Below are 24,303 nucleotides of genomic sequence, written 5' to 3'. Positions count from 1 at the left end.
CCCCAGACTCAAACTGTATATGGTTAGATGCACAAACTTCAAAGCAAATGTCTTCATCATCTCCAAGCATCATGTGGACACTTAAGTCAGCCAGCCAACCGATCTTCCAGAATACCCTTACCTCTTTACTGGAAGTTTTTCTGATGACTTCAGTGAACCATGTCAGCCCTTTTTTGTGTGGTTCTTGGTGCAGTGTGGAGGTAGAGCTCTATCTAGCATAATGTTTTGACGAAGGGCAGGTCACACAGCTTTCTGTCGCATTTAGTTGACTTCCTGACAATGTCAGCCAATGATTTATTACCTCCCGCCATTTTCTACCTGATTGGGCCATTGCTCTATAATAGGGTGTCATTAGCATAAACATTATTTTGAGCATGCCCCTGTCACCTTCCCCTCTCAGGTTCATGTGGTTAGCTTCAAGAGACCGAAAGAGGAATGTGTGCAAAAGAGAAAAAAAGGGAGTGAGAATTATCAGTATGTTTATATAAATTCATAATGTGTTTGTGTGTGTGTGAGAAGGTCTAAGCAGTCTGTGTGTACACATGCATGTGCACACTGTGCTCATACCCACAATCCTTGCATGAAGGAATACGACACAGAGCCAATAAGGTCTGGGCTATAATTTACTGTAGTCGGCTGGTCAGAGACTGCAGACCCACAGTCTACTGAGATACGAGCCAGACTAGCAAGAAGGAAGGCCAGGAGACAGTCACTCACTCCTACACTGCCAGTATGGTTTGGGGGAGTTAGTGTGTGTGTGTGTGTGTGTGTGTGTGTGTGTGTGTGTGTGTGTGTGTGTGTGGGTGTGTGGGTGTGTGGGTGTGTGCATGCGTGCAAATGTGCGTGTAGGGTTTGTGTGAATGTTGTGTGAATTTCCCTCACACAACCATCAGTGACTCACTCAACCACAGTTGAACAAACTCAACAACAATACAAATGAGAGTTTGTACGTTTACATATCTTATTCCACGTTTCATGTTTTACGCATTAACTTTATGAGGACTATGCCTATGTAGGCTCCGTAGGATATATGGATGTTTTTACGTTCATGCCAATGTGTAGGCTACATAGGTACATTTATGGCAGGATCACCAGAGGGTGACGCTGTTCTAGTTTGAAATGAATTGGAACCTCACGGCCACCGTACTTACGGATGTTGTTGTAGTGCTGGTTTGTGTGTGCTAGCTAAAGGCTGAAGAAATGGCTGAATATTCGCATGTAAAATCTACTAAACTCGTATTGAAGGGTCAGAACAAAGGGTGAGTAATTTATAAAAGTAGAGACCCAGATGCAAAACATTTTTTGAGAGTTTTTTTTTTAGCATGCAGGCTACCTAGATAGCTACATACAGTAGCTATCGTGGTTAAAGTCATCCTTTCACACAGAATGCATAACTAGCGAGGAGCGTATATTTTAGAGCTAATGTTTGTGTGTTATGCGTGCGTGTGTGCGCGCGCGCGTACATGTCTTCCATGCAGAAAAAAGAAAAAGAATAAAGACAAGAAAAGGAAAAGAGAAGATGGAGAAGGGAAAGTTGACATTGTTGGTATGTGGCCGATTCGCCTGTGTTAACTGGGACATTCCCCCGTTCTACAGCCAGATATGAAATGTCGAGGCGAGGTTTTTTTTACGGTACATCTTTATCACCTATACTTACACCTACAGGTGGATGGTGGTGCGTCAGCAGCTTTGGAGAAATCTCAGGAACTGTTGCTATAGAGATGCACAGTCATTCCTACATCCATGCCCTGGACACTGGCCTGTTCACTGTTGGCGCTCCACACAAAGGTAAAGGAATAGACCACGTGATGTGGACTGTGCTTGCAACTGTGTAATGTACATCACTCCTTATTACGTGAGCTTCACGACAACGTACATTCGTAAAGACAGCAGGTCATAGTTCTATGAACAAATTCTAAACAAATTTAAGTGTGAAATATTTACAGTAAAATACTCAATACAGGTGCTTTTTGCATAATTGAAAGACCAAAGTCGTTGTCAATGTCTCCATGTGTCCACCCCAGGATACAGTGCAAGAAAGTTACATTCTACAATATTATGCATGATCAAACGTTTTTACTGCTTGTATGGAAACTCAAACTAACTTCACAATTATTGTACACTTGGAGTTTCGAAATGAGCCCTTAAAGGTTTCAATAATTCCACTTTGTCTAACCCCTGCTATTCAAACAGGCAAGGGAAATGGGCCTTAAGTGATGCCTCAGAGGCTTCTAAATTCTTACTGTATTCTCTTTGAGAAAATGTCATACTGAGCCAGGCCTGAGTCAGTAGAAATTACTGCCACAGATTCAGTAAGCCTCCTTTAATTGCACAGTAAATGGAGCCAGTAATTGTTAAGAATTAATAATTCTAAGAGAAGAATAGAAGAGGCTCTCTGGGGGGCCCGTTTCCTGATATCCCCATGCTGGGGAAGGAAAATAATTGAGCAGTAATGGACGTCATGTTCTGTTAGGGTGCCTAGTCTGGCAAAATGGAAGCAATCTTTTACTGTTCATTAATTTTTGAAGGAAGAATCAAAAAAATAATAATTGCCTCCACAAATGTTTATTCCGACTACATTTGCTGCTGTTCTATGACCACGGCATTGAGGTGCATTGCACACTTTTAAAAATAAAACACATTTTGTACTAAGTGGCAGGCTATTTGTTGGTGCTCCTCAAAATCAATATGGAATGACATTCTATCAGAGTGAGTATTGGGAAAAAAAGTGGACTCTATAAGACACTATTGTTCCTAAATCCATTAGCAATACATGCCTGCTATGCTTTCCAGATAACACACACACACACAACTCATTGCTCCTGCCCTTAATCTATTCTTTGACCTCTGAGGCATGTTATTTAAGATCATCAATTGAAGCCTACAGACCAGGGTGATTAATGGTGTCTATTCCACAGCAGAGGAGCACAGTCGGCTTCTCTTACTTGTGAGTTACCGCACAGTGCCTCTCTGTTTCAGAATGCAGAGGCTGTGGCCACGAGAGAGAAGGCGGCTAGGCTTGTCAGTTCTGGTTTTCTCTTTCTTTGGTCTCCCTCTCTCTGTTTACCTCTTCCATTCTTTCCCTATTTTTCTTTTTTCCCTCTCTGAATCTGCCTGACTCTGTCTGCCTCTTTCTCTTGTCCTTCTCACTTATGATGGGGGCACATAATAGGTGCAGAGGGATTGATCAACCGAGTCTCATGTCTGGCCATGGTCCTGCAATGGCTTTCAATTCCAAAGAATAGCAGGAAAGGCCAATTGGGGTTGTGTTTATGACAAGCACAGTAGTTTCCACCTGATTCTCTGCCTTCAGGCAAGAAGTAATGTCCAAAGATTTTAATAAAAGGGTATGGAATCTCTGCACTTGGAATTCATCCAGTTCACTATTTGACCGAGAGACAGTGGAAAAAGTCTGGTAAGTTGAAATATCTCCATTCCCTAGTCGTCCCTCTCCTCCTCTGCATACCCACAGGCTTGAAGAGAGATGAGAGAGGGATAGAGTAAGCTCCACAGAGACAAAGGGAGATACAATTCATCCTTTCTGGGAAATCTTTGTATGGACTACAGTGAGGGGTTCAATCATCCCTTGAAAAAGAGGGGAAAGGTCTTTTAGCTTTCTTCTTGTAAGGGAAAAAGTTATAAACCACCACCACTTTGCATGTGAGAACCTACCCGTAAGTAAATTTTTGATGGGGAGGCCATTTGAATTCAAGTTGTGCATTGATCGAGCATGTTTGGCAATTACCTAGAGAGCTTTGTCTTTGTGTGGCTGCGCATCTGTTTTCAACAGCATCATGAGTCTGAGGTTATAAGATATTAATCACCCTCGCTTGTTAGGAAGACATGAAGGCCCACAGTCTCAAGGGTACGCCCACTGTGTGAAGAAATTATGCACGATGTCCAAATCAGAAAAAATGACACATCATTATTATACCTTTCAATACATGGGAGATTAAGTGACCCGTTTTAGCACAGCGACCGCTTTCTCTTTCAAGTTCATTTCCATGAGACAAGGTGACTCACGGAATGCTAAAGCAGCCGCTAGGATGTTTTTTTTTTTTATCTCTCCGTCCAGGTCCCTCATTAAATACAAATCTGAAGACATAAAAAAAGAGACCTGATTGGGAAACCCTTTCAACCTCCTCTGAATAGAACGTCAGTCAGATTAGTATCCTCCTGATATGCGACTCTTAAAAGGGATATATTGTCTTTGAATTTGCTTCAGATGATGATGGACCAGACCCACCAGAGCAGTTCACTGCCATCAAGCTGTCAGACTCGAGGTAGGTTAAAGTGAGAACTAACCAAGGCCCATGTAAAGTCTCTTCTGAACCATACCCTTCTTTTCCATGTGCAATCTGCAGAGTTGTTCATTCGGCGTTTGAGTCTGGATTGTTTGAATGCCAAGCAACAGGGCTTTGATTTTGAGGCATTGAGAAATAATTGCCTGACAGTATCTTGTTCTATTATAACTGTTTGTCTTGTTTATCTCAGGGTTGCCCTGAAGTCTGGCTATGGCAAGTACCTGGGCATAAACTCTGATGGCGTGGTGGTGGGGCGCTCAGACGCCATTGGCTCCAGGGAACAGTGGGAGCCAGTCTTCCAGGATGTGAGTCGTACAAACTTGCTGTTCATTAAAATTTTGGTCCTTTCCCAAGAAGTCATTATAGAGACCAGGAGACAGGATGTTTTTAAATGAACATTTCCCTCACAGGATGCTCTTTCTGAGATGCATCTAGAGTTCAATGTTTGTCTTCATCCTAGCACACACAGGATATGCAGATGTTTACTGTCAGTGGAATTTTGGCATGTTATGTACTCATCATTTCTTCTCTGTCCTTGTCTTTTCCTCCTTTTTTCCAGGGTAAAATGGCTCTCATGGCTGCCAATAGCTGTTTCATCTCCTACAGCGAGAGTGGCGACATTGAAGCCAAGAGCAAGATGGCAGGGGAGGAGGAGATGGTAAAGGTGAGGGGTTCATATTGTGTTGGTTCACACCCTGATACACACACACACTCACTTCCCCTCACACAAAGACAAATTATTTGGAAAGGGTTCTGGAATAAATACCGTCCTTTTTTCTGTTTGTCTTTCTCCGTTTCTGTCTGTTTCTCTCTCTGGTCCTCTCTTCCTCGCTGTTACTTCCCTCTCTCTATCTCTCTTTCTCTCCATCTGGATACTAAAACAGATCCGTTCATGCGCGGAGAGGGAGGTCAAGCATAACGACGACATCGCAGATGAAGACCGGGGCAACGTGAAGAACTGTGAGATCAATTATGTGTACGTAAACTCCGACGTTCTCTCCCTGGCTCTGAAAGGTGTTGAACCTTAAGCTGGGTTGTAGACCCATACCCTCTGTAGTACCTCTGATGACTGATGTGTGTGCACACTTATGTCTCTCAAGCTTCAATATTATCATCAGAAAATGTATGTTGGAAAGACATACATTTAGTTACAATTTCCAGTGTTAAAATACACTACGGTTGTTGTGGCATTTTGTGTTGAGGAGAGGAGGTAGGTGCCGGGTGACCTTTAGTAGTCTTGACAGCCGTTTTCATCCCAACGGCCTGGTAACCTCCCTGCTCCACAAATCTGACAGCTAAATGACCAGCCCAGACACGGAGGCGGAGCGGGAACGGGGCAATAAGTCTGTCACCCCATCAATCCAGGGCATGTTACAGGCAAGGAAGGAATTGATGTTGTGGGAGTAATATGGGAAGGTGGGTGACCTCCCCACCCTCCAAAAAGCAAGACGCCGCCTGTGGCCTTTTCAGCTCCATTACACTCCCAGCCATTTACATGTGAGGCTCGCTTGTGTCTTCTTTTTTTTTTTCTTTTTTTTTCTCTCCTACTCCACTTTTTCTTCATTGTATTTTTCAGAGGGGTGGGTTGAACAGCAGGGAAATTGAGTCATCACATTGACATGATGATAACAGCTGCCCTTGAGCCCATGCCTTGATCTAGTGCTCAGCATCCAGAATGTTCTTGCGGAACCGAGTGCTGTTTTAGAATCATAAAGCACTGCCAGAATACCTAGTGCTAACTCCACCCTAAATGCTGTTAAAGTGCCTGATAAAATCACTTGTTTGTCCATAGCCACGTTGCGCTCGGAGTTCATTCACCATTCAGGTTGTTTATTGCGATGGAAATAAGCTCAAAATAGCATGCGTTCTCCCAGACACATTTGTTATTGATGAAGCTGTGTTCTGCAGTGATAAGTCAGGTTCATGTTCAGTCACTGAGAGTGCCAAGCTCGGCAAAGTCATTATGAACTCATTCTAGCTGAATAATAGGGGGTATGTTATAAGAGTGATGCAGAAGTAGGTCTCCGAGTTGGCAATTCCTCAGTTTGAAGTCTGCACACAGGCTTGTATTTCTAAGTGTGTATTTTTTTCAGTGAGTGTGTTGTTTGTAAGTCTCTGCTTGTGTGAAGGTTGGTTAGTCTGTTTTGCAAGTCCATGGTTGGTTGGTTGCGTGTGCCAGAGATGAATGTGTACCATGAATGTGTTGATTGTTTTTTTACAGGTACACTTGCACTTTTTGAGTTTTGTGTTGTTTAATTGTAACTCCTTTAACTGCATGCTCTTATGGTTCTTCCCTTTGGCACTCATTTGGTTTTCATAATGTATGCTTCATGTTTTGGCTGCTCGCAATGTTTAGGGCTATCTCGTTGTTATGATCAGTGACCTATGCACTTTTTTGTAAAGCTCTCTCTTGGAAGTTGCTTTGGATAAAAGTGTCCGCTAAATGCATAAATGTAAATGTACCACTTACAGTGGATGTCCCATTGACACAAAAAAATGCGGTATTTTGATTTACAGAAAAAAGTTTCAGAGCTTCCAGGATCGTCGACTGAGGGTAAATGAGGAGGATAGCGTCACACTGAAGAAAGCAAGAACAGATGGGAAATTTCACGAATCTTTGTTAGACAGGTAAGAAACACTACCAATGTGTTGGTTTGCGTTAGTTAAACATGACATGTATATTAATTTGAGGGACAGGCCTTGCCAATCCTATGAATGAAAGTCTATTTCGTTGTCCACAGGAGAGCCAAAATGAAAGCCGACAGATACTGCAAGTGAACATTCATAACTACCTGGATGATCAACGTCTTCAAATTTCCTATTTGCATTAATTAATTTGTTTGCTTCTTTTCTTTTTTAATGTTTTAATGTCAGACAGAACATTTATATACATTATGAATAAATCCTATTTGGTCAAAAGTACTCAGTGCTCCTTCCCCTCTATTTCTGAGTATGTAACTTGGGCCATGTAATACACCTTGGTTGTAATGGTATACTGACTTTTTACCATCTCATCTAAACAATAAACTGCAGAAGTGTTTTTACATATTATTACACAGCAACTCAGCATAGCTTATTTCAACAAAAACAGTTACATTATGAATGACATGGGGACACAAATTCATCTGTTATGTTTAATTGATAGTGGATAAATAATTAGGCGCTCTGACCAGACAGATCTTAAGTAAGTAAATTGTATTTCAAAACTCAAAACACAGCAAGGCTGACCAAGGTGCTGAACAAAAGCACAAAAACAGAATCAAAATACTTTTTTTTTTAAACACTATAAAAAACACATGAAACAAAAAACAAAGTCAACAACAGAAAACAAGTAACAGCACAAGTCAAGTGGTGGGAAACGCCAGAACATAAAGGTGGGTCTTAAGCCTGGATTTAAAAACAGACAATGAAGGAGCCTGCCTAATAGATAGGGGAAGTTGATTCCACAGCTTAGGACCAGCAACTGCAAAGGCCCTATCACCTGTGCGTACACAGCGTGATCGGGGAGTGTATAAAAGAAGCTTGTCCGCAGACCTCAGTGACCTAATGGGTGCGTGCAATTTTAAAAGGTCCGAGATATATGAAGGGGCCTGTCCATTAAGAGCTTTAAAAACAAACAATAACATTTTAAAACATATTCTAAACTGGACAGGAAGCCAGTGCAAAGAGGCCAAGACTGGGGTAATGTGGTCAAACTTTCTAGTGGAGGATACAATTCTGGCAGCAGCATTCTGCACCATCTGAAGACGGGAAATTGAGGACTGGGGGAGACCATCATAGAGGGAATTACAATAATCTAAACGTGAGGTGATAAAAGCATGGATGGCAATTTCAAGGTCTGTAAAAGAAAATGCATATTTAACCTTGGAAATCAGTCGTAACTGATAGAAACTGTTTTTTTTACCACAGAGTTAATCTGCTTGACTAACCCAAGGTCCGAGTCAATAATGAACTCAAGGTTCCTAACATGAGAGCTGACAGTAGGAAACAAATTACTAATCATGTTACCAAAACTAGCTCTCGAGCCCACAGGACCAAAAATAATAACTTCGGTCTTTTCCTTGTTTAGTTGGAGAAACTTACTTGAAAGCCATTTCTTTATATCAAAAATGCAGTTTAAAAGAGGTTGAACAGTATCATTGGGTTTCAAAGGCAGATAAAGTTGTGTGTCATCAGCATAAAAATGAAACGAGATGTTGTGTTTCCTAATGATATCTCCTAGAGGAGGCATATACAGATTAAAAAGAATAGGCCCCAGAATTGACCCCTGCGGAACCCCAGAGGAAACAGGAGCTACGGAAGAAGAAAAGCTATTTACACTGACTGAAAAGGTCCTGTCAGTGAGATAGGACCTGAATCACTGTAGTGCAGTCCCCTTAACCCCAGCCCAGTGTCCCAACCTCGCAATGAGGATGTCATGATCCACCGTATCAAAGGCAGAGGTAGGATCCAATAAAATCAAAACAGCATTATTCCCATAATCGACAATACTATAGACAGTAAATCATTAAACACTTTCAATAATGCTGATTCAGTGCTATGGTGAGCTGAGAACCCTGATTGCAGAGGTTCAAAAATGTCTGACGACTTTAAAAAAAGAAGTCGTTGAGATAACACGACTTTCTCCAATAATTTTGGAGAACCTTAACCCCATTGAGACAGCCGTTTTTGCTTAATTGATGTCTTTGGGCTAGGTCATGTGCATTTGTTTTCACTTCCACCCTAGGATTTTCAAGCAACTACTGGGGGGGGGGAGATTGCGTAACTATGATAATCCTATGATTTTATTATAACCGCCGTTTTAGCTTCACTCTGTTCCTATAATGAAGATATTTGACATTCAATAGATTAAAGATCCAAACCAGCATGCGTCTCATCAAAGGAACTCGAGGATTTTGAACCTGTATGGTGTACTTGCCCCTTAAGTTTAAATGGTACGTTCCAACACTGTCAAATCACGAGGAAAGCAGCACTTCCGCATTGACTAAACAACCTTAAGTCACTTGTAAATTCAGAACAAATCTCGGATAACAACTGAGAAATGGGCCAGCTAAATTGGCTTTTCTTTGTGTCCCTGTTTACGGCAGTGTATGGACAGTTTATACCTCCAGTAAGTGTCTTTAAAATAACAATTTGTTCTCTTAGACGCTATGCTTGCTTGCTAACTTTAAGTAGCCCAGTGGAAGTGTCACTGTTGTTTCATTGTTATGAAAGAGATCTGGGCTTTTGTAATTTAAAATTGTATTGATTGAACTGTTACAGTATACGGAAGAATGCCAAAAGAACATGTACCCACCTAAAGGCCCAACGTAAGTATATTACTCAAAGATTACACATTTACTTAAGTGAGAAGATATGTTGGTACGATGGATTTTATAGGGGTGGAGTTGTGTGCAGGTACTTTCAATCACTTTCTTAAATTAGCCTTGGAGTACGGTATGTTATGGCACGCCGTCTAATAGTTAAGAACAAATTGGCCAAAGCAAGGCCAAACATGCAAACCCCTGTTCTACTGGCACTGTGTTGCCAAACAAAGGGCTCAATAGATTGCACCCCATGTATAAGGGCACAAAACCTTTAAATATTTACAGAAAAAAAATCATACCTAAGGTACCTTTTTAAGCATTTATACTATATCACTTTGCAGCAGCAAAGTTCAATTATTTACTTCCCATTCCATTTAAAAGGTTTAAAGGAGGAGTCACCTGGTACACTGTTGATCTTGATCTACACCCTAGTGACAGATGGACTGCAATAATCACGGACAAAAAGGCAGACGTAAGAATTTCACATAAGATTTCAGATTCCAGTTGCTCAGGTTGCATAGGACCAGTACCACTTAGAACCAGTTTGTTTTTCTGAAATTGGGTGTCATTTCCTTTAGCTGGTTGACATGATCCAGGCCATCAGGGATTTGGCTGACGCCTTTGTTCCAAGCGGGAAATTGATTGAAATGGTTGACATAGGTTTGGTGAGTGTGTCTGATTATCATTGTACTTTGTCCTTCATGAAACCTTGGAGATGTTTACTTCCTAAGTGCCTTGTTGACTGACTTGATAGCCATCTGTGGTTACGGTTGTCTGTTCTTTGTAGCCCTTGGTGGCAAGCACCCTCCCCTACCCCTTCAGGGATGAACTAAAAGGAATTGCAACCGCCTCTGGACTCCCTCTTGGTAATAAAGCCACATCTTTATTATTGGTTTCATACTTGCTCTCATAATTCTCTCTTTAAACATTCTACCCTCTCTCTCTCTTCTGCTTTTTAAATCTGTTTCCTTTCCTGTAGGTGAGGTGGTGCTGTTCAACATCTTCTATGAAGTGTTCACTGTTTGTACTTCACTTGTGGCTGAAGACAGTGACGGTAGGTTTATGATGAAATTGATGATGCATATCCTGTGGACATGACACGTGATTGAATGTCATCAACTGGACTGGATGTGCGTCTTTTTGTATCTTGGAGTACACTTATCATCAAATACTCTTGGTCTCTTCTTTTTTGTTCAACCAGGTAATCTAATCCATGGAAGGAATCTAGATTTTGGGTTATTCATGGGGTAAGACAGTAAATATATTGAAAGCCTCTATTACATCTAGTTGACAAATGTTGTAAAATAAGGTTTGTATCAAACAGATGGCTATGATTAATGTTGGGCTCTCGGTCTCCCAGCTGGGATTTGAAGAATAGGTCATGGATGATCACAGAGAAGCTCAAGCCTTTGGTGGTCAACATTGACTTCACAAGAGATAATAAGACGGTTTTCAAGTCCACAAACTTTGCTGGATATGTGGGCATGTTGACCGGGATCAAACCGGTAGGTTTTAACTTTCTATCAATAGAAGTGCAATTGAGATGACAAACACAAATTACATTCTGTTTTCCAGTAAGTAAAAGATGTTCAATGCAAATTGGTTACATGCGAGGCTTGAATAATATTCATGAATCCATTCAATTTTTCTTCATTAAGCATACTTTCACACTGACCATGAATGAGCGCTTTAGCCTGGATGGAGGATACATTGGTGAGTTTTTCAAATACGGAGTGTATTGCAATGCAAAACCTGAGACGGGTCATAATCACCCGTCTGTTTCTTTGCTAGGGATCCTGGAGTGGATCTTGGGAAAGCGGGATGGGATGTGGATGAGTTTCCTTACTCGCTCTGTCCTGGAGAACGCCACCAGGTGCCTGTATACCTTGACAGTTGGCCAAATAAATGCTGTTCTGGCATCCTGGTATTAACATGATGTGAAGCTGTGTAAATAGGGTGTAAATAGGCTGATGGTGAACAAGGCCAGGCATGAACAGTACCTCATTTGGACATGGTGAGCCGGATGAAACGGCACACTAAGCTAAAAGGATGACACAAAGGCCTAAAGAATAAGACTATCAAATGTACCAATGAGTTAGCATCCTTGTTCCCTTTGTATGTACTTGGAAGACGCTTTCATCCAAAATGACGTGGTGGTGTGGTGTGGGGGGGATTTGGACCGGAGCTGAACGTGGCCTTTTGATCTACAGTCAAATGCTTTATCTCTGAGCTATACTCCTCATTTTTTTGTGTATGTAGCTACGAAGATGCTAAGAAGAAGCTGTCCCTGACCCAGCTCCTGGCCCCAGCCTACTTCATACTGGGGGGAAACCAGACAGGCCAGGGCTGCATCATCACCAGGTCCAGACTCCTGAGCCTGGACGTGTTGGAGTGAGTGGACAGATTACATTTTTATATTAATAACTTTTAGCATGTGCTTTATGCAATAAACAGGAAGTGCAGAAGATATCTAAGACTAGAAGTGCACAGTTCTAACAGTATTGAAGTGGAAATATGTCAGCAAGGAACTGCCAAAAGGGAAATTTTGCAGATACCAGGGGCAAATATAGGTTCCCACTTTTTTTTTGGGGGGGGGGGGGGGGCTAAGCCCCTAGATAAAACCTATAATTTTTCCTGTGACCCAGCAAAACTAGGGGGTCTGGGGGCATGTTCCCCCAGAAGAAATATTTGAAAATATCCTTTAAATAGTGTCCTCTAGTGGGTTTTAGAAAGAGAAATTAACACATTTAGATTTATAATCTCCAGGGGGCTCCAGCCCCCCCAAAATAGTGCTAGCTATGCCCATGGCAGATACCTTGAGAATTAATGTACAGTATCCATGATATCCATGACACTGACACTGATCCAATGACACTTCCAATATCAAGTCCCTCGATGCACTTCCAAGATGGCGTAGTCCTTATCTGTGTCTGTTGGTGTCATTTATAGCACGGTGTTGATCTTGTCTCTGTAAGGATTGACCTGAAGCAGGGCCGTTGGTACGTCCTGGAGACCAACTATGACCATTGGAAGGAGCCCCTCTTTCTAGACGACCGCAGAACTCCAGCCATGAAGTGCATGAACCAGACCATGCAGGCAGTGAGTAGAGCCCGCCACACGTCAACATGAAGCAGCAGATGGGGACAGTTTAACAGACTTCCTCCAGTTTTATCATTTAGTCGTTTAGCACCTTTTTGGCCTTTCTTATATCTTTCCAGAATATCTCACCGGAGACTGTTTATGATGTGCTGTCCACAAAACCAGTCCTGAACAAGGTAACCCTTCACTAAGATTTCCAATGTACTTCCAGTGCATTGATGTACCTAAAGCAATGTCATAATACAGACTGAAAAGTCCCATTTGTGACCGTTTTGCTTTCCTTCTCTGGCTGTGCTCTCTGCAGTTGACCACCTACACTACACTCATGGAGGTGTCCAAGGGGAAACTGGAGTCGTACATTCGTGACTGTCCAAATCCCTGCATGCCGTGGTAAATGTCCTCAAAGCAGAAATGTGTTTAAATCAGGTTTTAAATGCTCTAATTGCACAGAGTGGCCTTCTGGTGGATTGTTAAGTCTTTGCACAATGACTTACCATTGAGAACCAATAATCACCTCGTAACCAAGCACTCGCTTAGTGAGATTGACAGTGAAATTAATTTTTTGACAGCGTAGGTACATTATTTTTTCGATGTTTAATCATTGTTGGAAATAATAATAGAAATGATAGCCTTCCTTCCAACTGCTTATGTTTTTTTCTCAATGTTTGTACACAAGAGTAAATGAAAAAGTCTTGATCTGGAGTTTTGGAATTTATGTTTATGTCTTCTGGGGTGGGGTGGTTAGGGGGTGCATACAGCCAGTTTTAGCATTGGGGTCATTGCAGAAACGGCATCTCAGTTGCACTAGGCTACGTATGACCTTTATTCTTCCTGTCACTGACAATTGCATTTCCAAAAATATGATTTAGCTAATAATAAAATTGTCTTTAAAAAAAAGTTTTTTCCAAATAAACAATGTAATCAAATCTTATGGATGTGTTCAATTATATATTCATATAGAAATTGTATATGTTTAAAATTACATATTTTGATTGATATGGGAAAAAAATGTACAGAACAGTATTTGTCAGTGAGTCACAAGAGGAAGGGGAGGAGTCATGGGAGTCCAGGGCTAATAAGAGCATGGTGTGAGAGTAGGACTGAGAACGATTACAGGATGGAAGGTGAGAAATGCAAGAGGACAGACCTTGTAGTTTGGTAGATTGTGTCCAGGTGGAGATTTGGAGAGTGGTGGTTGGGAAAATGGTAACTGACAATAAAGGGAGTGCAGTGAGGGTCCACTTCTGGAGCCAATTGTGTGAGTTTCTGAAAGAGACAAAGTCAGCAATTGAGTTGTGGTGGATGTAAGCAGTTATAACAATGAAACTGTGTAACAATGGAAATGGATGGATAGTCAGTCAGGGTTCCTGCAGGTTTCAGTAAGTGAAATTTAAGACCTTTTTTAAAGAGAAATGTATTCCTTTTAAATAGTGTTAGTGTAAATAAATGTCTTCAAGAAAAGTCTACTTATCGTCACTGTATTTTGTGAACAAGTTCTTAGAAATCCTTTAGCAAACTTTCACTTGTTTAAGTATGATTAGAAGGCAGAGTATTCTGTTTTATAATTTGGCATTAGCAGAAACCAAACATCTGTTGTCCTTTTAAGTTGTATTTAGTAGTGTCATAAGGGCAATTACACCGTCTTGTATAAAGTAACTTTGCAAGAAACTTCTGGCTCAGTGGGTAAGCATGTGTACCATCGAGTCTACTGCCAAACACGGTACCCCTGGTTCAAATCTCACTCAAACCAATTGATAATTCAGTTAACTGATATAACTTAAGTAATATGTTATTATATGTAATTTTAGACTTAAGAGCCCATGGGTACCTTGGTCAGTGAGCTTTGAGGCTGGTTAGGATTGTGGGTGCATTTAGAGAAAACATGGGGGCCACTGCAGTCATGGAAACTATTGTTTCCTGCAGTGGCTGAGAGGAAGGCAGAGAGCTGGTGGGATGGAGGGGGGCGTTCTGGGAGAAGTGCTTTCCAGAGATGAATGGGAGTGCCGCACAGGGAGGCTAGGGTGGAACAGCCAGCCGACATGCTGCAGTAGATTCATGTGGTGTCAATGTGACTAAAACCATGCTTTTATATGATGGTTCATATAGTATGGTTGGTTGTACTTTACACACAAGACAACTGTCAAAAGTTTCATTGTTTTTATTTTTTTTTACTTCATACAGTAGTCAACAATTTTATTATATGGAAATCATCATGGCTTTAAAAGGTAAAAAGAAGATTTGAAAAAGAAAAAAAAAAGAGTGCATACATTTTCCCCAACAAGCTCCAGATGCATGTACTCAGCTCTGATCTTCCTGCAATGTTCTGTACATGGACGACATGCTTCCACTAGTTCTCCAAGTTCAGGGGTCACGTGCGGGAACATGTGGGTACGGTTTTCTGCAACTGGTTTTATGAAATAAGGCTGAGACACCAAATATAAAATGATTAAAATGACAATGTTTCAAACTGATCATTAAATATCCCCTAGACAGGACTAAGGCAATTCTCAACAAGTTGCAAAACTAACGGTTCAAACTAAACGTTGAAAAACGTTATCCATAACACAGCATAAAGCCAGCCCATCCCCCAACCCAACCATAACCTTCCCACAAATCCCAAACCAGCAACAAATAACGACACATTCAGAAAAAAAGGAAACAAAGTTGTTCTGATGTTTCAAGCTAGGTTTCAAGAATATGGAATTTAGGGTGCAAGAATTATGCCAGCTTAGTGTTTCCATAGTAGTCAAAAGCGGTAGTGCTTTCATGCACTTTGTGCACTAACTGTTTCTAAGAGAGGGAGAAAGAAAAGAGAAAATAATATATTAAAATATTGTACTTGGACTGGTCTACGTGTCATTCAACTGGGAGAATCGAGTACTAAATTATCAGACTTTTATCCAAAGTGACAAAGGGGAATTTAAACGTGTGACCTGCTCTGTAGTAAAATTCTCAAACCACTGAGCTAAACTTCCTGTACAAGTTCACTAAATTGCTTACACAAGAACACAATGCCTGGTCAATAGTGTGTTACTAAATTGCAGGCAGGTCAAAGTATGTAGAGTGAGTGTAGTCGGGGTTTAACATAGCACTCCGCAGTCTATAAGGTTCATAAGTGTATGGTCAGAGGTCTGACACACGGTATAACACACCTGGTTCTTTGAGGGCCAGTTCGCTGCCCACGAGGCTGGTCAGTGTGTCTGTATTACCACTGAGGATCTCTGCTGACAGGTTGTTGCTCTGCTGTTCCTCCACCATCCTCTTCTGAAGCTGCTCCTTGACATGGAACACACACTGGTTTAGACCTAACACACGCTGGGGTATAACCAGCATGTGTTAAGACCATTGACTGCACCCAGCAGCAGTCATTTCAAGATGGGTTTGCCTCAAAGCATCACTGACCTCACACACAACGGTAAGCTGTAAAGGCAGGTCCTCCACTTTGACAAAGTCGTCCTCATCAGATTTCTGACTGGTGTTTCCAGACCCCACCTCCTGTTTAAGACAACCCATTAGGTAACTATCAGTGAACACTTGGACAAAGTGCTGCTCACCAGTCATGACCTCTAATGGGACAAAGGGTATACATTAAGAGAAGGTTGCACAAGTATACAACTCAACTGTAAGATTTAAACAGTTAAAAGAGCCGTATTAAATTGATGGATACATTCTTTAAAGTATTTTGAGGCTAACACATAGCATGCATCATTGTTAAGTTTCAACCATGAAACCCAGCTGAAAGGTGTAGCCGGCTCACATCTGCGTTGACCATGACAGGTGACTCAGTGTTGGGACTGCTGCTGCTGCTGCCTGAGTGGGAGGGCGGCTTGGTCATGGAGGTGGGAGCACTCCCATGGGCGGGGCTCCCCCCCTCAGGGCACTGGGCCTCAGCACCAGCCTCCACCCGTTCATCCTCTGGAGAGTCCACCACTTCTATGGACTCTGACTTGCTGCTCTTCACTGTGGGGCAGGAGGGGACAGATGGACAGACACGGGAGGGCAGTGAAGGGGGAGGAGGAAGGTTCAGGGAAGAATCAAGATTATTGGAAATCAGGGGCTAACAAAACATGGCTTCCATCATACGATGGCAACTTATACAATGTCAATTGTTGCCTGAGGTGAATTTGGCCATGGAACATAGGTCTTACCGTCATTACTTTCTAAGCTCTCCTGGTCTGACTTTGTCTCCCTGACGCCATTAGGTGTTTGTCCATTCACCATCTGAAATACACAGAACACAAAAAAGTGTGATGACGATGGTGGGTATTTACAAGTATTCACAATCTGTTTGTGCATGCATGAGGGAGTGCCTTAGATGCGTTAAGTGTGTGCATGTGGGAGAGTGTGTGTGTGAGACGGAGAGGTGCGTGTAAAGTGGGACCTGCTTCTCTGCCAGTGCGTCGTGGCTGGCCTGCAGAGAGGTCTGGACGTCTACAGGGCCGGCCTCAAACTCCTCCATCTCCTCCACCTCATTCTCATCCTCCCCGCTCCCGTAGTTAGTCAGAGCCTGGGTCTCTGCCTTGGACAGGCCTGCCACCACACACATTCAAACATATTTAATCATACAATTATAAACAATGATCATATTAAAATCAATTAAAAAAAGCCCCATTGGGCATTTACGCACTAATAGAAAGGGGAAGTCCCTCTCCATCTTCCTCCTCTTCCTCTGAGGCCGCGCTGCTCCCGCTCACCTCCCCCTGCTGGTCCCTCTCTGCCAGGAGAGACCGGCCGCTCACCTCGGACTCGTCCTGGTCCTGCAGGTGGGGGCAGAGCGCGGTCAGGACTGACCATCCCTTCACCTCTCCACATGAACAGTCACGGGTGGATCCCTTCACCTCTCCACATCAAATCCAATTTGGATCTGATGTGGAGAGGTGATTCACAGATCAGCACCTATAGCCAACCTAAACTCTCAAAGGAGGAACATTTCCGAATTGCTCTTTCTGAGTACTTCTTTTTCTTCTTCTCTCTCTCGTAGGGGACGCCCTCCACAGTGTACAGTGAGACTGTGTCGTTGGAAACGGCACGTACCTTGTCCTCATCCAGATACACGGGGCTAGCACACTCTTCACCGGTTGTCTCTTTTTCCTGGTGGGATGCATTCAATTTTTAGTATGCAATCCAAAGCCTCCTCAAAAAATGACACACACACACGCACACACACACACACACTTCTCACCTCAGGTGGGTGGAATTGTTTAGTATTGTTCTGCTCGGCCGTCTTCTTGGGTCTGTGTCTGGCCCCCCCCATGGGGCCGCCTCCATTACTGTCCAGGTCCTGCATAAGCCTGAAGAAGGCCAGCTCGTTGAACAGGATCTCAGAGATCTCCACCAGCAGGTCCTCGCCACAGTCCTTCAGGGTACGTCCCGCAAACTTACCCAAGGAGTCCTGGGGGTGGGGAGGGGGGTGGAGGGCAGAAGCGGTCTGTTATGGGACTAGGCAAGGTCCATGGACTGCTGTCCGCTGCACTTCAGATATCATATCCTCCAAATCTAGAGAGACTGGCCTGCTGGTGTTGTGATTCCTACCTGTTTCTGGTAGGGCTGAGTGATATGACTATATATATTGTTTGACGATAGAAACATTTGTTTCCCATTATACTCTATAATTTATATCTATCAGAAAAGAGTTTTAGTCTAATTAAATTATTTTCTTGAAGAAAATAACATCCTGGAAGTCTTGCAGTCAGGTTTCAGGAAATCATAGTACTGAAACTGCTCTCACCAAAATAATTAGCGACCTCAGACTTAACTCTGATGCAAATAAAGTCCCTATCCTTATCCTGCTAAATCTCAGAGCAGCATTTGATACCATTGATCGCAACATCCTAATCAATAGACTGGAAAATATTACTGGGTTCACGGATAGTATATTGAACTGGATAAAATCATATCACAGGAAGGAAGTTTTATGTTAGTTTAGGAGACCATAGGTCCAAGAAACATGAGAACTGCTTCGGGGTTGCTCAAGGAAGCTGCCTAGGTCCATTACTTTTTTCTCTTTATATACGTTACCACTCAGCGACATAATCAGAGAACATTACATAGATTTCTGTAGCTATGCGGATGACACAACTATATATCCACTGAACCCAACGATGCAACAGCCATCAATTCCATTACCAACTGCCTGTTGGCAATAAACAAATGGATGAATGATAACTTTCTTAAATTTAAAGACATCCAGCCAGCTAAACTACTGTAACGCACTTTTCACTGGTGTTCCCAAGAGAACCACTGAAAACCACTGCAGCTAGATCATTAAGCAAAACCAAAAGGAGAGAACACATTAGTCCTGTCCTAGCTACTTTACACTGGCTCCCTGTTACCTTCAGAATTGACTTTAAGGTCCTTTTCCTCACATACAAAGCTCTACACGGACAAGGACCTAGCTACATTGCTAAATCCCTTATAAACTACACACCAGCTAGAACACTGCAATCATCAAATGCAGGCCTATTACAGGTCACCAGAAGCAGTCATAAGAAGATCGGTCATTCGGTCTTTGTCAATTACGCCCCAAAACTATAGAACAAATTACCCATAAAATATTAGGGAAGCAAACACACTAGACATTTTTAAAAGACTGCTTAAAACCTACCTTTTTACCGAAGCATTTAAGTAATTTTATCTCAGAAGGGTTTTACTACTTTTATTAGTTATACTATTGTTGCTATTTTAATGATTACTTTTATCACTTGTATTATTGTTTTTATGAAAAGCACCTTGAGCTACAATTCTTGTATGAAATGTGCTATATAAATAGTCTTACTTACAGCGCACGATTATACACAATTATATAATTATAGGGTTTGCAAGTGTACAAAAAAAGTGCAGTAATTAGCAAGCCTTTTGGAGAGAAATGAAAACAGGTTGCACAACAACAATTATTTGCCCTCACAATAAATGCTCCTGTAAGTAGTTGGAAAGACGTGTAGTCTGCAATCATCTCCCTTTTGGCACACACCTTTGTGAGTCATTTATTCAAGTGGGCCTACAAATACTTTTTCAACAGAAAACGTAGCTAGCCACCCACAACGTAGCTGCTGGTGTTGTGTGTATTGCGGTTCCTACCTGCAAGATGCCTCCCAGCTGGCGGTGGAAGAAGCGTACAAACTCCTTGCTCTCATCGTTCTGCTGGGTGAGGGTGAGGACCATGCGCCTCACAGCCTGCAGAAGCTGGAGGGAGCACACCTCCTCCATGTGCTCCTGGAGAGAGAGAGAGAGAGAGAGACAGAGACAGTGTGAGTGAATGAGAGAGAGGGGGAGACTATCAAGAAGTGCGTGACTGGTGTCCTCTCCCACCTTGAGGAAGGGGATGACCTCCGTCATGATGGCCTTGATCTGTCGGTCCAGCTGCTGGGTATCGATCTGGGGGCAGCGCACGTCGCCCGCACCTGCGCACACATCATCATCATCAACAGGTCTCAAATGTGGGTTAGGGTTAGTGTAATTAAAACCAGACTAGTAGCAGTGGTGCCACCCGCAGCACTTAGGAAGGACACAAGGATGCAAGGATTTAGACAAGCCTTGGTACCTTCTAGTAGCTGAGCAATGCTAGCAGGAGTACGCTCAGCCCTACAGGCCTCTGGGCCATAGGCAGCATCTGCATTAGTGATAGTAGTAGCAGGGGCGTTGCAGGGGTTAAACTCAGACTTCATGCGGTCGTACTCTCTCATTCTGGCCAGAGCTTTGTCTAAGTGAATCACCGTGTTACCTAACAGGACAGCATGGAGAGGCAGGGAGGGGAAGAGAAGGGGGGGGGGATTTAGAGGAATTAGACAAAGGAAGGGGAGAGAGAAAGGTAAGGGAAATGGTAGAAAATGAAACGGATAGAAACGGAAACAAAGAGGATCAGAGGGAGACAGCGAGCGAGAGACAAAGACAGCGAGCGAGGGAGGGAACAAGAGGGATATTAGTGTAATCTCCAGCTCAGCTCTCGCTCCCCAAAGCCATTAAGCAGAGCAAATGATATCGATGCTGGGGAAATGAACCCAGGCCCCGGCATGTGCCCGTCCTCTACCTAGGTCATCGTTGGCAAAAGGCTCCAGGTTGGAGGAGGTGGACATGCTGCTGTCGTCATCGTCCACACGGTCTCCCACATTCCTCCTCCGGTTGGACTCTGGCTTGATCCTCACGTTCTTCTCCGAGCCCTCCTGAAGGGAAGACAGACACACACACACACACCTGTCACACACACGTGTATAGAGAGGCCGTATAACAAGAGGATGACAGAACATCTCTCTGAGGGACCCTGGGGAGGGAATCTGTCCTGCTTAATCAGTGACGTGGGCAATACCCTACGAAAGATCCAAATGTAACAGGTTTCAATCTAGTCACTTGAAGCGCAGCGCAATCCCGACTTCTGAACCCTGACACCTCCCAGACAATAGGCCTTCATCCGTCATCCTCCACCACAGTGTGGGGGAAAACAGGAGATCTATCAAGAGACACGCCCACGGGCCCGCCGCCCACCACCTCTCCTTGAAACCACAAGCCCAAAACTCCCATGATGGATGCGTCAAGACGAGAGGAATTAGCGGTAACACTGAGCAGGGACAATGGTGGTCTCCTGTGGACGGAATCCGAACGCTTCATCCATCACGCCGGAACAAAGTCAGGTTATTTAGAGAGACAAAAGGCGGCACTTCCAATTAGCGGAACCTCGGGGAGCGTGGCACAGAACAAAGGAACACACGTCTGGGTTCTGTCAGGGAGGTTCGGAGCCACAGACACCGCTCCTCACCAGACCTGACAGGAGGGACTCAGATCCGATGGAGACGGAGAGGAGGAACAAAGGACACAGAGAGAGAATGAGAGAGATCGGAGAGGAAGGTGGATAACAGAGAGGCTGACAGGAAATGTCAGCTGGCTGAGCAGTTAGGGAATGGGGCTATTAATCAGAAGGTTGCTGGTTCAATTACCGGCAGTGAAAAATGAAGTTGTGTCCTTGGGCAAGGCACTTCACCCTACTTGTCCCTGTTCTTCCTGTAAGTCGCTCTGGATAAGAGCGTCTGCTAAATGACTAAATGTAAATGGAGGGATGTATGGTGGAAGCGGAGAGGAAAGGAAAAGACAAACGGAATCCCACCGCATCGCTGGTGGCCAGACTCTCGCTGGGCGTGAGCTCCGACTGGGAGCCCCCAGCCCAGGCCGCGGGTCCCAGGGACGAGGCCTGGTCCTTGGCTGCGCTCTTCTCCGTCAGGTGCCTGGTCACAATGTCCTGGAGGACGGAACACACAGGTACAGGAGGTTAAGTGCTGCAACTCCACAGCGATCTCTGAAGTGTTACAGCATTAACATGAATGATTAACCGAGCGATTATTTATTTTTGATTCCCCAAGTATGTCACTATTGTCGTCACTAAAATAGGAGACCCAGTGGGGAACTGACGGCACCAACCTGCAGGGAGTAGAGCGCCCTCTGGCGCAGGTAGTCGGTATTGAGCAGCTGCAGTTCATGGAACAGCTCAATAAGGAAGTGGGGTCGGGCCTCGTTCTGGGAGATGAGCGTGGCCACCTCAGAGTAGATGGTCTCCCTCAGGGCCTCAAACAGGGAGAAGTCACTGCTAGCATCTGACATGAGGGAGGGAGGGACAGACAGAGAGGAAATAAGAGAGGAACAAGGAGAAAGACAGGAATCGAGATAGGGAAAGAGAGATGGGGGGAAAAAAGCAAAAACAGAGAGGGAGAGACAATATTATAACTAAACTCCTTAAAATATATTAACTAATCATGGTGAGCCTTTCTTATCAGGGGATCCAAATGAACATTAAACAGCAAAGCGTTCTGTGTTATGCCTCTAGTCTTTGAGGTACAAATGTAATCCAGGTAAATCAGAGATAAGGGTTCTGGTGTGAGTGTCAGTTAGAAACAGCACATACCTGAGTGTGAATGGCACATTTAAGAAATAACAATTAAATGAACTATAAAAGCCCAGGCAGATTAGCAAGAGGGTCACTTAGCACTGTCGGGGTGATGGAATCTTAGACATGCTAGGGGATGCAGGGTGAGTTTACCTGGTGCTTCAGTGCATGCTATTCTGTTAGACAGGAAGGGTGTTCTCCAAGCATAGGCTGTGAAGAATCGGACAAAGTAAAGACAAAAAGTGACAAAAGCAAACCCCCAAATTTTAAATTAAAACACCAAAACAGGCGTGGAACACAAACACAAGGACACAAACTTAAATAAGGATAAAACTTTAACTGAGACAGAGCATGCATCTGAAAATAACATAGCTCCTTTGGGTTGGAGTGACAACGTATAGAAATCCCACTTTTCTGTGGAGAAAGTGGGATTCTTCAAATATTTCCCTCCAGGAAGTACACCACCAATCATGGACATCCCTCTCCCTCCCCCCCAGACCTTTACCTGACGAGAGGTCGTTGGGCTTGTTGCCAGGTTTGGTCTTGCTGTCCAGCTTTTCCTGCGTCAGTCTGTCCAGCAGGTTCTGGTTGAGGTCCCTGGGACGGGGCTTCAGCGCCCTCTGCTGGACCACGTCTGCGGCGCTGGACACACTATCACTCTCTCGCCCTGGGGACAGGTGGACACCACGTCAAGCGACACAGTGTGGCCCGACATCGTCGACATAACGCAAACAGCCTGACTAAGGCCCCTAGCTGGGACTTGAAAGCCCTTACATCCTGGGTCTACCTGTCTGGGGATGACTAGATTGTAAAAACAGGGTTAATGTTGAAGCTGTTGGACACACTGGATGTGTGTAGAAGTGCTTCCACGCAGTGTGAAAAGGCCTCGGGGTGTCTGCTCCCATACCCGTGTTCTTGGGCTGTCCCTTGCTCCTGCGCCGGCGGCCCTTGGAGGTTGGCGTCTTGTCCCTGGATGCCAGGCTGGCCTGGGCCGAGGCCTTGCGTCCCGCCCTGAAGGTCTTGGTGACGGTGGTGGGGTCGACAGGGTCCGCAAGGCTGCTGAAGCTCTCCTGGGAGCCCTGGGGGTTGAAGCTCATGGGGCGGGGGTGGGAAAGGGAGGGCGAGTCCTGGGGTTGCAGCCGGTTGTGGAGGGAGGTGTTGTTGGCTGGAGGGTGGTGGTTGTGGAGGGTGGTGGTGTTGGCTGGGAGGGACGTGTTGAGCCAGCCAGGTTCTCTCTGCCTCGCAGGCCTGGAGCACAGACAGCAGGTGAGGGGGACATCATATCAACATGTGCTGTTTACAATGCACCGTGACACACAGCCGGACACTCGTCCCTGTGCACACACACACACACACACACACGGGCACACAGTACCTTTTCTCTGTGGAGGTGTTTAGCGGCGAGCGTTGCAGGGGAGGGGGGAAGCTCATGTACTCAGTCCTGGCTGAGGTGTTGGGGTCCAGCTGGAGGTGCACCTGGTCGGGGCTGGCCTGAGCACCCTCAGCTTGAGGGAAGTCCCCAGTCACGGATGGGAAGAGGGGGTTCAAGTTAAACCCTGACAGATGTAGGAGACACACAACAGGGTTTGGTTGAATATTAGAAAACAGTTCATTCACACAACAATGTGTTTTTCTTTGTTAAATCAGCACTTAAACACTACTCAATCTTGTGTAAATCACTATTCATTTCACATCCACTGCATCAAATCCTATAACATACAGTCTC

At 44.0% G+C, this 24,303-nt stretch overlaps 3 protein-coding genes across 4 annotated transcripts in view; 2 read left to right on the top strand and 1 right to left on the bottom strand.

Annotated features, from left to right (window-relative positions):
• The first annotated feature begins 1,138 nt into the window (after positions 1-1,138).
• On the top strand, positions 1,139-7,226 carry frg1 (FSHD region gene 1). 2 transcript variants are annotated; one of them, XR_014741037.1, is made up of 10 exons: positions 1,139-1,259; positions 1,479-1,546; positions 1,666-1,788; positions 4,226-4,283; positions 4,495-4,609; positions 4,864-4,968; positions 5,189-5,280; positions 5,600-5,681; positions 6,822-6,932; positions 7,046-7,068. XR_014741037.1 is itself a non-coding variant. In XM_084687895.1 (9 exons), the coding sequence occupies exons 1-9, from the start codon at positions 1,201-1,203 to the stop codon at positions 7,080-7,082; spliced, it is 768 nt and encodes a 255-aa protein (XP_084544021.1). In that variant the 5' UTR covers positions 1,141-1,200; the 3' UTR covers positions 7,083-7,226. The 2 variants fall into 2 exon arrangements, 1 of the variants encoding a protein (XP_084544021.1); XM_084687895.1 differs by lacking the exon at positions 5,600-5,681 and having other exon boundaries at positions 1,141-1,259; positions 7,046-7,226.
• A 2,038-nt stretch (positions 7,227-9,264) lies between these two features.
• asah1b (N-acylsphingosine amidohydrolase (acid ceramidase) 1b) lies at positions 9,265-13,635 on the top strand. Its single transcript, XM_084687971.1, has 14 exons — positions 9,265-9,414; positions 9,567-9,613; positions 9,992-10,082; positions 10,189-10,275; positions 10,398-10,476; positions 10,590-10,664; positions 10,812-10,857; positions 10,971-11,115; positions 11,269-11,323; positions 11,402-11,483; positions 11,870-12,001; positions 12,586-12,709; positions 12,829-12,885; positions 13,014-13,635. Exons 1-14 carry the CDS (start codon positions 9,346-9,348, stop codon positions 13,101-13,103), a joined length of 1,179 nt encoding a protein of 392 aa, XP_084544097.1. The 5' UTR covers positions 9,265-9,345; the 3' UTR covers positions 13,104-13,635.
• Positions 13,636-14,851: 1,216 nt separating this feature from the next.
• The window catches only part of pcm1 (pericentriolar material 1), a 19,156-nt gene continuing 9,704 nt past the window's right edge, over positions 14,852-24,303 (bottom strand). The window contains exons 21-39 of the mRNA XM_084686361.1: positions 23,953-24,121; positions 23,485-23,825; positions 23,083-23,244; positions 22,731-22,787; positions 22,115-22,287; positions 21,804-21,935; positions 20,736-20,868; positions 20,250-20,429; positions 20,018-20,109; positions 19,787-19,921; positions 17,892-18,101; positions 17,744-17,800; positions 17,337-17,466; positions 17,091-17,239; positions 16,858-16,930; positions 16,467-16,669; positions 16,112-16,204; positions 15,862-15,985; positions 14,852-15,499 (exon numbers count right to left, since the gene is read on the bottom strand). Coding sequence (XP_084542487.1) covers positions 15,474-15,499; positions 15,862-15,985; positions 16,112-16,204; positions 16,467-16,669; positions 16,858-16,930; positions 17,091-17,239; positions 17,337-17,466; positions 17,744-17,800; positions 17,892-18,101; positions 19,787-19,921; positions 20,018-20,109; positions 20,250-20,429; positions 20,736-20,868; positions 21,804-21,935; positions 22,115-22,287; positions 22,731-22,787; positions 23,083-23,244; positions 23,485-23,825; positions 23,953-24,121 — 2,639 coding nt within the window. The 3' untranslated portion in view covers positions 14,852-15,473. The remainder of the gene's footprint in view (positions 15,500-15,861; positions 15,986-16,111; positions 16,205-16,466; positions 16,670-16,857; positions 16,931-17,090; positions 17,240-17,336; positions 17,467-17,743; positions 17,801-17,891; positions 18,102-19,786; positions 19,922-20,017; positions 20,110-20,249; positions 20,430-20,735; positions 20,869-21,803; positions 21,936-22,114; positions 22,288-22,730; positions 22,788-23,082; positions 23,245-23,484; positions 23,826-23,952; positions 24,122-24,303) is intronic.

Source organism: Hypomesus nipponensis, chromosome 22 (genome assembly GCF_054491055.1).
Source record: "Hypomesus nipponensis isolate SF chromosome 22, ASM5449105v1, whole genome shotgun sequence".
Classification (NCBI taxonomy): Eukaryota; Metazoa; Chordata; class Actinopteri; order Osmeriformes; family Osmeridae; genus Hypomesus; species Hypomesus nipponensis.
This window is presented reverse-complemented; position numbering and strand designations above follow the sequence as displayed.

Coding starts and splice junctions, on each gene's coding strand:
- asah1b (XM_084687971.1), top strand. CDS start 9,346: ATGGGCCAGCTAAATTGGCTTTTCTTTGTGTCCCTGTTTACGGCAGTG. Junction 10,083..10,188: donor TCACGGACAAAAAGGCAGAC/GTAAGAATTTCA, acceptor CATTTCCTTTAG/CTGGTTGACATGATCCAGGC. Junction 10,276..10,397: donor AAATGGTTGACATAGGTTTG/GTGAGTGTGTCT, acceptor TGTTCTTTGTAG/CCCTTGGTGGCAAGCACCCT.
- frg1 (XM_084687895.1), top strand. CDS start 1,201: ATGGCTGAATATTCGCATGTAAAATCTACTAAACTCGTATTGAAGGGT. Junction 4,610..4,863: donor GGGAGCCAGTCTTCCAGGAT/GTGAGTCGTACA, acceptor CCTTTTTTCCAG/GGTAAAATGGCTCTCATGGC. Junction 5,281..6,821: donor AACTGTGAGATCAATTATGT/GTACGTAAACTC, acceptor TTTGATTTACAG/AAAAAAGTTTCAGAGCTTCC.